This window comes from Medicago sativa, chromosome 1 (genome assembly GCF_051527215.1).
Source record: "Medicago sativa cultivar Bolivia chromosome 1, Bolivia_mono, whole genome shotgun sequence".
In the NCBI taxonomy this organism is placed as follows: Eukaryota; Viridiplantae; Streptophyta; class Magnoliopsida; order Fabales; family Fabaceae; genus Medicago; species Medicago sativa.
In genome coordinates this window covers 34,379,797-34,392,619 of record NC_140749.1, presented here as the reverse complement: position 1 = coordinate 34,392,619, position 12,823 = coordinate 34,379,797, and the positions used below count along the sequence as shown (strand labels likewise).

Here is a 12,823-nt window from a genome sequence, read left to right as displayed (position 1 = left end):
TTTTTAACTTTTCAAGTTTCATTCCAAATAAACTTCATTGAACCTAAATAAATACTATAATTAAGTGGAAATATGAGATTAAGAATATGCAGCACACACTTTCAGGCTCTGACACAAGAGGCTGCGATACTCGTTAAACAAGCTATTAATCTAGAAACAAGTAGAGGTCATTTACATGTGACTCCTCTTCATCTTGCTATTGTCATACTTTCAAATCCCACAACCCTTCTCCACAAAGCTTGTCTTCATTGCCATTCTCATCCCCTCCAAATCAAAGCACTGGAGATTTCTTTCAATATGTTTCCCCCCACCTGCCATCATCCACAATATCAAGACCTCGTTTGGGCGGTCCACAATATTCATCTCCATCACATTCCAATTCCTTAGTTGCCGCCTTCAAACGTGCTTAGGGTCACAAACGCCGTGCTAATTCTATTGAGAACCAACAACAATCTATTTTAGTTTTGAGTCAACTTGTGAGAAAGAGAAGAAACAAGTTATTGTTGGAGATAGTGTTGCAAATGTTGAGGAAGTGACTATGACAGTGATGCAAAGTTTGAAGAGAGGATATGTTGAAGGAGAGTTAGCAAGATTGTGGAACTTATGAGCTTAATAAGAAACTATGTGGGAAGAGGGTTTATTTTATACTTGGGTGATTTGAAATGGTTGTTTGAGTCTTGATAGGTAATTTTTTTTTTTTATATGTACATTTCTATATCTCTAGCTACAACTTATCTTCTTCATGCGAGGAAGTTTGATGGTTTGAACAACACTCAAATGTTCGATGAACTCAATGATGAGAATATGAAGATTCTTTGTGATGCATTAGAAAAAAAGAAGAGATGGTAAACAAGAAACTGGGATGTTATTTTTTGGTCTTGATTCTCAAGCTAAAGAATTGATCTCAAAAGAGCTAGCTAAAGTTGTTTTTTGCTCTTACAACAACTTTGTGACGATTGGTATAAGTAGTTTTCATGTAAGGGAAATGATGAATCCCGAAAGAAAAGGCCAAGAGATGAGTTTGATTCATGGAAGATTTTGAGCAAGTTGATTACATTACGAAAAAGGGAGTCAGGAAAACAATTGAAAGTGGAAGTATAACACTTCCTTGTGGTTAATCTGTATCTCAAAAGGGTGTAATTTTCAGTTCTAAAAAAACTTCTGCATATTCTGAAAACATAGGGAAAGACGATGTTGATAAGTCGGAGGAGAAAACATTAAGCTTCTCTTTCGATCTCAACATAGCCATGGAAGTTGATGCACAAAATGTGCATTTACCCGGAGATTTAGGGATCCTAGAATTAAATGATAAACAAATTAACTTTAGAACGCAAGAACTGTGACATGAAAAAAGAAAAAAGAACAAATAGGTTAAGTTTAGGTCATGCTTATATTTTTTCTTTAAATATTGTACACTTTTTCTTATTGTTGCTCATGGAAACACTTGGTGCATTTTACAGCTTTATAAGATAAAATACAGCTTTATGTGCATTTTACAACCTTCTTATTATGATTGAATTTTATATGTATTAAAAATGCAGACTATGGTCACAGTATAAACTAAATTTGTAACTTGTAAAGTTTAAAAAGGTAGAAAGGAAAAAAGAACATGCATACCACACTCCATTGATTTAAGTACTAAAAATTGATTAGACCAAACTAAATCTACTTAAAATGAAAAGAACTAACATAGCCGGGCAAATCAATAACTCCAACTAGTCGCTAATCAACTGCTAAATCCTTTCTTCGTTTAGCTCCTACAGTGTTGCAACTACAGGCAGGCCCAACACCAATAGAGTCACTCTTCTGCATATTTCAACACCTGCAGCACGTCGTAACTGTCATTCAAGATACATCGATAACACATAAACACTTAAACGGAGTTTTTTCAAATTTGGACTATGGGTGGACCATATCAGGCTTTGAAATGGTAAAAGCTAATCATCAAAGAATTGTTAAGCCATCACTCAGCTAACAAGTCTTTTATAGACTTTACAATACTGGGAAAACATCTTTGAGTGCCCAAAACAGAACTATGAAAATCTAAGAAAAGGAAGACCATAGAGAGAAGTGAACGTAAGAATTTCTTTCGTTAATTCAGTAGAAAAAAATATGAAGAGGAAAATATCTCAAGCAAATAGACAAATTATTGGCCTAGGCGTGAAGAAACACAGAGCCCGTTTGGATTGACTTAGTTTTGAGCTTACGAAAATAAACTTAAGCCAATAAATAAACTTTTATGTTGATTCATAAGTTTTCTCATAACCTACCTTGACAAGCTTATGAATAATACATAATAGCTTGTTTATTTGCATATGCTCAAAAATAAGTCAATCCAAACGGGCTCAAAATACATCTTAGGTAATTCCCTTAATCTTCGTAAACTGTCACGGACGACTTATCACCTAGGCAAATCACATGATCAAACTAAACATAATAATAATAATAATTAGTTGGGATGAACTTTTCAACAAGAACAAAGACTACGAATCTTTTAAATAACTACCTGGCACATGCATAAGTTTCAGTGAAGGCCCGCATCTATCATGTCAACTTCTGCGGACGGCGAGTTATGAAGCAAGAAGTCAACTATTCCATTAGGAAGGGTGATAGATGGTTCCATTTTCACTTTGAGTTTCTTTAAGTGATGCAAGTAAAGTAACTTATGCTTCAACCAATCAGGATCAAGGGAGACAACCTAAACAATATGGGGTGAGAAAGATAAATGCAAGTCAATTGAAAATCTTGAAAAGTTGAAGTACCTTAAGAGCACATGCTGAGACTGCCAATGATTCTATATTAGGAAATTGTTGAAGCAAGTTTAATAGAGTCCATGATGAGCGATGCGATGTATTTGTATCAAAATTTAGTTCTTTAGCAAAAGCAAGACTCCTCTCGCATCGTATCATAGTCACATGGTTCGCAATTCGCTTCGGTACGTGGTACGGGTTCGGGTACGCGGTTCGTCAGTCTCAAAGAATTCGGTACGTGAGGGGGTATACAGAGTCGGTACGCTATGGGTTCGTGGTACGCTCAAATATAATATTGGTGCACTAGTTTTGGAAAAAAATATTCAATTAAAATTTGAATCTAAAGGCTGATGGAAGCTGGTTTAGAAACATGATGGAAACAGGTTTACAAATAAGTCCCACATCGGTTATTTACTACACAATCATAAGAAAAGGTGCTTATAAATATACAAAGCTTATGTCTCATTCCAGCCAAGCCTACGTCTTGTACTAGTATTATTAGCATATGCTGGTGGGGCCAATGGATATCACCTTTATTAAAGTGATGTCTCTTCCCAATGCCAATATTATATTAAATTAGTTTAAAGTTTTTATTGTCAAATGATTTGATTTTTGTTTGGTACGTTGGGTACTCTACAGTTATCGAATTATAGGAGAATTACTGGCGAACCGGGTCGTAACAGTACCGCGAACCGGTTCGCCGAACCGGGTTCGCGGTTCTCAGGTAAACAAGCGAATTCTGTGACTATGCATCGTATCACAACAGGAGTACCGGTTAAAGTAATGGAAGAAAGACATGGAGCAGATAGTTTAATGTAGAGAAATCCGTGAAGATTATTCTTGATAGTTAAATTGATAAGCGACAAACTTGATATAAGGATCTTTGCATCATTCTTTGCAGCACAATCACGGAGGATCAAACTATTCAAATTTTGGAAGACCGAAAAAGGCTCAACATAACCGACATTTTCACTATCTCTAAACATCAAATTAGTTAGTTCCAAATTAACCAATGCCGGAAATTTCAGATAGTCAGGAAAAAATGCTTTGCGAAAAACCCGAGGGTGTATATTAACAGCAAGATTAAGTGACGTTAGTGTCTGAAACGAAGACATAGATGACAGGATTGACTGGAAGTCCTCATTACTACTAGTAACAAGGTTCAAATCAAGAGTGTGTAGTGCAATTGAATCATCGTGAAGATCGGAAAACCTAGAAAGGAATATGGATTGCTTATCTGAAGGTGAAAATTCAGTTGAAGTGAATGTAAGAGATGGAATTCGTTTCCAGATATCTTTCCATCTCTTTGATAAAATGCAAGTTTGAACAGCAATTCTGGTATCCAAATAAGATAAAATTTGAATGATAATGCAATCAGATAATTCACTAATCATATCTTCATTATTATTTCTTCTTCCTCTTTTGGGTATCGGTGGAACCATTGTCTCAACTGCAAAATAATTTAACATTATGATTATTATTCAAATGGAGAAAGTTCTACTAATTGAAGAGAATCACAAAAATCAAATGGATATAATGGAACATGCAATTGATGATAAGCAAAACTAGGAAAGCAACGTTTGGATTACAATTTAGAAAAGTAAGAAACGAGAGAATATACAGACCTTTGGGGATTAATACCTTCGCCTTTGTTTGACTTGATTGAAAGTCGTAAGAGTTATCTGTTATCTAGGGTTCACACTTTTTATTCTAAGTAGGGTTAAGGATTGATACCCTATGCAATGCGATTAAACTTTTAATATTCAACATGACATTTTGTCATTCTCTCAAAAAAAAAAAAAAAAACATGACATTTTGTCAAAAAACAAAAAAATATTCAACATGACTTTTTTACTTAAAAGAGAAAATTAACATCACATTTTAATAACTTTAGTCTATATGATTTCATATTTGAACTAAAATTTATATAACATATTTAAATATGTGATTTTTTTTTTCTTCTAAATCATTTATATAACATATTTAAATATGTGATTTTTTTCTTCTAAATCAAGAGCAAAATGGCAAGATAAAAGGACGTCCCAACTGATTTGGCACATCACTCTAATCCAATGTCAACTTTTCATATATATTATTTAAAAAAAGAAAAAAATATATATAAGAGACATAAAACCTAACCCAGTAGACCCAAGTTAATCAACATTAACAATAATACAACCAAACAACACAGTGGATAAAACCGTAATTGCTATCCAATCGGGTCTATATTTGGACGCATGAACCGACTATCAATACAAGAATGGATCACAATACCATCCAACTCCTTGCAACTACATGAATTGCACGCAGTAATGACTCTTTTGAATCCCAAACAGTCCATGTCAAATAGAAAAGGATTGGTGTCTCTTAGTGGCGAACCTAAAACTTCAAAATTTGTAGATCTCAACAGGTTTGGACAATGATCAGATAATTTAGGAACGAGAACACCAACCAACACTACAACATTTGTTTTGACAAAGTTTTCAAGAGAACCAGAATCAATCGAACTTAGATGCAATTTTACGGCTATTTCTAGCCCCTGGTCCGAATTTCATCAAGACGAAGGATTCAAACGCCAACACACGTACAAATCCCACATCTACAACTCACTATGCCGTAACACAGTATGCTTTGTGGCCATTTCTATCCCACCAAACCAGTCATCGAATCAACGCCTTCAAATAATGGACAAACCACACTGTCGGATATGCAATAAACAAATCCGGTTGATATACAACAAACAACGAGCCACAGGGTAGTGCGAGAACAACCACACATACCTTAACCACCCAATTCTCCAAGAACCACATCTTCTCCAAGAAGTAACAAACGTGAGAGAAACACGTTTCAGAACCATGGTATGGAGGCAGTGCCACCCATACTAAAGTAGCCCTTCTTTACAGCTCAAAGGAGGCATGACCGGAAACCAGAACGAAGTAAATAAACACCATAAACTGAAAAAACAATAACACCACCAACCATCCAGAGAAATCAGGATGCAACACAACTTCTCGACCCTTTGCAGACCTTAAAATAATGACAAAACAGAGGACGACGAAAGGTTGGGAAAACGTGAAGAAGCTTGGACCGTCGGGAGGGATAAGGCTACAATGATGGTGTGGAGAGTAGATCTCATCGCACCACCGTCTACAGAGACTACACGATGAAGGGAAAGTTTGGATTTGGTAGGGAATGGTGGTGACTGTTAGGGTTTAGAGAGCAATTAGCGAGAAAGTTTTCTTAATTTTCTCATTACCAAAAATTAATATAGAGTAATAAACTTACATTACCAAAAATTTAACAAAAATATAGTTTAACCAAAAGTAAACTCTTATTAAATAATATTAAAAAAAATGTTATTCATATTAACTTAAATAGGCAGCCTAGTGGGCCTAATATATTTTTGGCTTGATACTGATTTTTTTTAGCTATAAAGGGTTCTAAACAAGCCATACTCTTATATATTTTAATAGAAAAAACTAACCTGGTCTGGCTTGGACCTAGGATAGGCTAGATCGTAGGTCTTACTCAACCCACCTTGCTCATTAGCACCCCTAACAGCAAGGTTGGAGTGCGCTTCACGCTTTAATAAATTTTTATATATTATTTATAAAGTATTAATTTGTTTTTATTATACTTTATTATTATATTATATATAATATTTTATTTTTTGTTTGATGAAATAGCCCCTATAATATACGTGATATCAGAAAATAGTCCCGCTAAAAAAACATTAGATTTATCGTTTTAACTAGAACGCCGACCCGTGCATCGCACGGGTCTCACAGGCCGGAGTAATTTGATACATAATAAAACGAAGTATTAATTAAGTTTTTAGTCCCTATAAATATATCAAATTTCATTTTTAGTCCTCATAAATTTTTTTGATAGATTTTGGTTCATATAAAAAAATTCAGCACGTAGTTTTAGTCCCTATTAAATTAAAATTTGTTTAATTATGCTTAAAATTTTAAATTTTTTAATGATTTTTTACATACTTGTTTAAAACATTATAAAATGTTCCTTCGCTTAAACACATACTAAGCAAAGGCAAGCATACTAACTTGGTTTTGTCAATCTGTACTTTTAATTTAACCTGTGAATGCGCGGGATCTAGTTACTCAAGCCAAATCAGTATTGAGTTTTCTTCATCAAGCATACCAACTTGGTGAATGACTATCTAACATTCAGAAAAATATTAACACCTTCCGGAAGTAGATCTAAAAATAAATCTCGTACATTTAGAGGTCGAAGCGCTAATAAAAGACAATGATAATAAATTTTTGAAATAATACTTATGCCAATGAATAAATTTATTTAGGTGGACTGGAAAAAGATTCCTTACCTAAGTAAATATATCCGACACAACAACTTGAAGAAAATTAAAAACCAAACTGTAAAAAACAAAAGGAAAAAAACACAGATTATTTAATTTATGATTTATGCAGATTGAAGGAATTCGATAACAAAGCAAACGGCTCCAGCATTCGAGCAAGCTAAACATCTTTGTCGTCCTTGTGCTCAATTTTGACACGAACAACTCTGGTAGGTTTTGTGAACGACATCTGGCCAGCTTCATCATCATCAACAGCCACAGAGTCAATGCTATTAGAGGACCTCTTAGCACCTGTTTTGGTGGTTGGTGTGTCAATCACACATGTATTGCTGCATGAGTCCCCAGCCTCTGGTACATCCTGCAGACATTGGCGACAAACAATTTGATCAATTGTGTTACGAATTAAACCTTTACGGACTCATGAAAGATTAATGTAATAATTACCATCTGAACATTTGAATTGTTTGGCGCAGCACCATCCACACTAAGCTCAACAACAGATCCATCGTCGGGTTCCTATCACGTATACATCAATAAAGGGAAGCAATTAGCAACACGATTCTTCCTTTATGCGCATTATTCTATAACAATTATAAATCCGTAATATCAGTTATGTTTTACCTTCAAATTATACTTAAACATAAACTGCTCAATGACACCAACATCATCAGATGCCTTCTTTACGACATAATTCCGATACTTCTTTACGACATTTCCTTCACCAACCTCAACCTTGAAAAGAATTTGCTTGTCAATCAGCACATTAAAATCAGCAGGATAATCATTGCATACTGCTCCCTGCTCAAAAATAATAAAATGTTAGTACAAATTTTTGTCGGTAGATATACCTCATATATAGACCACACATTTATACAATTATATAATACACGACTACCTCATCATGTTCCTTGATCAAGTCTTGCACATTACACCCAATAAACTGGGTCATCTGGCGATCAAAAAGAACAAAAGTAGTGGACCCTGTGTCGTCCATCACGATGACATGCAGCTTGAACCTATCAAATAATCAACTATATCAATACAATTCCATGCATGATAAAAACAAAAATTATATTCGGATAAACTTTGTTTACCTTGGGACTGCACCCTTGCAAGTTTTACACTTGCGACAACGGAGCACTCCGTTGTCACGGTGGCCAATGAAGTACACTGGGTGCATGATCAAAAGTACCAATCAACCCCAGTTTCGATCTCAGATATAGTGGCAAGCACTGAACCTTGACAGATCTATAAATATTTCCTAGCCTTTTGCATAAAAATATTGAACAAAAATAACAAAAATGAATCCAAAAATACATCTAAAAATTTCATTAAACAGATAGCCACCTCATGGTTGCTAAAAAAGGTATGTTGTTGTCATGGTTGCTAAAAAAGGTCACAATTTTGTCAGCATGTTCTCCCCAAAGAGAGCAATGCAAGTGGTTGTTTCTTTAATAAAATATTACCAAAATATCAATTCAGGAACATAAGGTATATTAAAATTATATTACATGAACCAGCTACAAAGAAACAGACAAAGCTTACTCAAGATCCTCTAAAGTGAGATCAATAACCCTGCTTTTCCTTCCATCCTTTTCAGTTTCCCTTATATCACCTCTTACAATTACATGACCAATAACATCTGAAATTACGTATACAAAAGCAAAAACAAATAACAAATGTATGAAATTCCTAAAGGAATGCTTATAGGTAGTAATAATGTACAACGCACATTCAGAATTGAAGTCTTACCTGTAGACACTTCCTCGACAGTTGAAGAGAGAATTTCATTGAATGGCTTGAAATCAAAAACGTTCATAGGGATAGCAGGCGAGTGTACTTTGGTAAACGTTGAATTGTGCATCATACTAAGCTTATGTTTGTGTGAAGTTACCTTATAAGGACCTTCATTAAAACCTACAATTGCATTTTCAAGCTGATATGTACCTCCTTCTTCAACCATGGACCTGAATCTTGCCACCAAATCTTTTCTAGCTGTGGCGTGAGTACGTCCACCCTATTGACGACAGCAACATCAGTAAACATCTGGTTAAATTACAAAACTATAAAACAACGATGACATTAGTTTAATTTTAAAGCTAAGAGTGCAAACATGTAAAAACCTTTTCATCGACCAGTAACATGTTCATGAAAATGATGCTAGTGGGGACCTACTTCTCTCGAATCAACCAAATGTGAGCAACTCGCACACACATTTTGAGGTTCTTTCTTCCTCCAGAAAAAGCTGAGATTGAAGTGTATTTGGCAGACATCATTGGCCGGTTTTTTCCTTTCCAAGAAAGAGAATGCTTGCTTAGATTGAGAAGGTCTGGCTAATAGGTTATGATGTATTTATAGAAAAAGGTGCAATACGTGTGAGTAGGATATGATGGTTGAGCAATAAAGAGTATTACTTATCACGTTAAGCACAAAATAGTGGAACAAAATTAGGAAATGGCCAACATTTTAGGATACGGATTAATATGAATCAACCTGAAATTAATATTGACATACTGTGTTTACTAAGGATTGGCATCTTGATAAGCATGAAAGATTGAAATACTCGCTATTTTTAGGAAATAGCATAATTTGTTCTGCACATTGTGTCGACTTCTCTGCATAAAAAATAGACGATTTTGTTTACTAAAGATTGACATACTGATAAGCATGGAAAAATATGACATTCTGTTAACTAAAGATTGACACATTAATAAAGATGAAACACATGACACAAATTAATATGAAAGAGTTTTTGCATAAAACAGAAGAGATAATAGGGCCAATTTGTTTCGGAAGTAGAGATAAATATGAAATAGTTGTTTCGGAAAACAGAAGAGATAAATATGAAATAGTTGTTTCGGAAAAATAGGGCTATAGATAAATATGAAATAGTTGTTTCGGAAAACAGAAGAGATAAATATGAAATAGTTGTTTCGGAAAAATAGGGCTATAGATATGTAACGCCTAAATTTGAAAGTGTTTAGAATATTCAAATAAGTGTTAAAATTGATATTGGATGCATTAATTATACAAACGGAAACAACATCAAGTCGAAGGTTTAGGTACAACAACATTCCGAAGGTTTCATGTTACATTATTACATCCAAAAGTTTGGCAAACAGAGTATATATACAAAGTTATAACAACACGTCTCATAATATAACATAGGCTTCTCTAATCTACATCAAAGCAAATCCATGACGTCACGATCAATCCAAGACCTTTTCTTTACCTTTCCCTTGCACAACCTGCGAACCTGAACAAATAAGGAGTTGGGTGAGACATAATGCCTCAGTGAGTTCTTTCTAGCCCTAGGCTAGTGATAACTTCGGGGATACCTATGGTTATCACGAGTCTATATTACAACCTGGCGGTTGATTATACCTGTGTGGTCTTATACCCTAGACGGTCGTGCAAGCTAGACCCGTCTTAGGCTTCTCCTGCTGCCGTCTTTCTTCTTGACCAGCAAGACCGGTGCACCCCATGGAGACACACTGGGTCTAATGAAATGCTTGTGGATTAGCTCTTCCAATTGTGCCTTCAGTTCTTTGAGTTTCGAGGGAGACATTCTATAAGGCGCTACCGACACTGGTTCAGCTCCCGGAATCAAATCAATGGAAAACTCAATTTCTCTTTCCGGTGGCAAGCTAGTGATGTCAGCTGGAAAAACATCCAAATACTCACTAACTATAGGAATATCACTGGGGCTTAAGTCTGATTCTGGAGTCATAGTGAGAATTACATAAAAACCTTTATCTTGTGCACAAATAAACTGAACCATCTGATACGTGTGCTTAATCAGTTATGACAAAGCTACTCCTTCTTCCGTGTTACTAGTAGGCATGTAAATAGTTTTCTCTGCACATCCTATATATACATGGTTTGCTGACAACCAATCCATGCCTAATATCACATCTAATTGCTTCATCGACAGACACACCAAATCTATATAATACATCTTACTAGACACGGTAATAGGACAATTTTCACAAACATGATATGCTACGATTCCTCCATCGGTAGCCGCAGTTACCATCATAGGGGGATTCAACAAGGAGACAGACAATTGAAGTGCTTCGACACATTGAAAAGAAATAAAAGAACATGATGCACCACAATCAAATAAAACTTTAATAGGATGTTGACCAAGATAACACGTATCACCGATCAAGTCCTCATTAGCCTGCGCCATCTTTCCATCAAGGGAATACACTCTACCCTTGCTCATTGTAGTACTTACACCCTTGGTGGAGGGGGCTAATGATAGACACCTGGACCTTGCTGCATAGTTGCAGCCCACTGCTGTTGAGTCTGAGCGTTCTGCTGCATCTGCTGCTACCTCATATGCAACAACTGTTGGTTTTGTTGCATCAACTGCTCCCACATATGAGCATCAGGGTTAACATTCTCCTCCTCATTCTGATTAGCTCTTGGCCGGCCTCGTCCCCTTCGTGCTCCAGACATTTTCGCTCTAACTATCATATTTAAGTCAAAGTGATCAATTTCAACCCAATATAACAATGAGGACAAATATCCTAAACACAAAAGAATGACTACTTGGTTTGTATTATTAATGACGCAAGGCACGATCTAGAACGACCTGCTCTGATACCAAATTGTAACGCCTAAATTTGAAAGTGTCTAGAATATTGAAATAAGCGTTAAAATTGATATTGGATGCATTAATTATACAAATGGAAACAACATCAAGTCGAAGGTTTAGGTACAACAACATTCTGAAGTTTTCATGTTACATTATTACATCCAAAAGTTTGGCACACAGAGTATATATACAAAGTTATAATAACACGTCTCATAATATAACATAGGCTTCTCTAATCTACATCAAAGCAAATCCATGACGTCACGATCAATCCAAGACCTTTTCTTTACCTTTCCCTTGAACAACCTGCGAACCTGAACAAATAAGGAGTTGGGTGAGACATAATGCCTCAGTGAGTTCTTTCTAGCCCTAGGCTAGTGATAACTTGGGGATACCTGTAACACCCCGAAATTTTAGTTAATATCTATTTATATATATATATGCATGTATATGTATAAATGTTTATGTGATTAATTTTATTTCTATATGTATTTGCTTTGTGTGCTAAATTCTACGTATTTATGCTAAAAATATAATATTAATAATCAGCTTTATCATATAGTTATATAGAAGTATCCTAGTAGTAGTAATATTTTGAAACATGATAACCAATTATTTTTGGTGAAGTATTATATTGAAAAGAAAAAAATAAATTAAAAAAAAACGAAAAGAAACGGAGGTGACGTAACTTGTGCTTACCCTTCGTATGTGTATATATTTAGAAGCCAGCTAGTGTGAAAACCTAATTATTTCACTCTTGTACCGTCGCACAACATAAGCAGCCCTAGTGCACCCTCCAATTCCCTCTTTTCTCTTAATGATCCAAATGACCTATGCTGAAGAGTTTCAATACAATTAGCAGCAAGCAAATATTTTCTTCTCGTTCCAAATTTCTCCGCTTTGTCATTCCCGTGAGTTTTGTTTTAGGGTTTTATATGCCCTCTTTTATTGTGGATTCTCTTCTCTGAGTCGTGTTGGTGAAGCGTTTAAAGTGTTCGTTGCGCGTAGTTGATTTCCTGTGGTTGCTGAAATTCTAATAATTTTCCTTTCGTCGTATGAGATCGTCAAACCAGGTATGGGGTGAGAGAAAAGAGTTCGAGATCACGAGTGTAAATTAACTGAGATGAACGGGAA

The 12,823-nt window shown here is 35.3% G+C and overlaps 1 protein-coding gene and 1 pseudogene across 1 annotated transcript; one reads left to right on the top strand and one right to left on the bottom strand.

The window, feature by feature from the left end:
- Positions 1-12,823, top strand: part of LOC146954532 (protein SMAX1-LIKE 3-like) — an 80,520-nt pseudogene that overhangs the window by 23,780 nt on the left and 43,917 nt on the right.
- LOC146954533 (uncharacterized) lies at positions 7,011-10,816 on the bottom strand. Its single transcript, XM_085741416.1, has 8 exons — positions 10,511-10,816; positions 8,981-9,103; positions 8,839-8,884; positions 8,632-8,728; positions 7,982-8,102; positions 7,708-7,884; positions 7,531-7,602; positions 7,011-7,444 (listed from the first exon to the last, which is right to left on the bottom strand). The coding sequence occupies exons 1-8, from the start codon at positions 10,814-10,816 to the stop codon at positions 7,247-7,249; spliced, it is 1,140 nt and encodes a 379-aa protein (XP_085597542.1). The 3' UTR covers positions 7,011-7,246.

Coding starts and splice junctions, on each gene's coding strand:
- LOC146954533 (XM_085741416.1), bottom strand. CDS start 10,816: ATGACTCCAGAATCAGACTTAAGCCCCAGTGATATTCCTATAGTTAGT. Junction 9,104..10,510: donor GCAGGAGAAGCCTAAGACGG/GTCTAGCTTGCA, acceptor TGTCGTCAATAG/GGTGGACGTACTCACGCCAC. Junction 7,603..7,707: donor TGTTTAAGTATAATTTGAAG/GTAAAACATAAC, acceptor TATACGTGATAG/GAACCCGACGATGGATCTGT.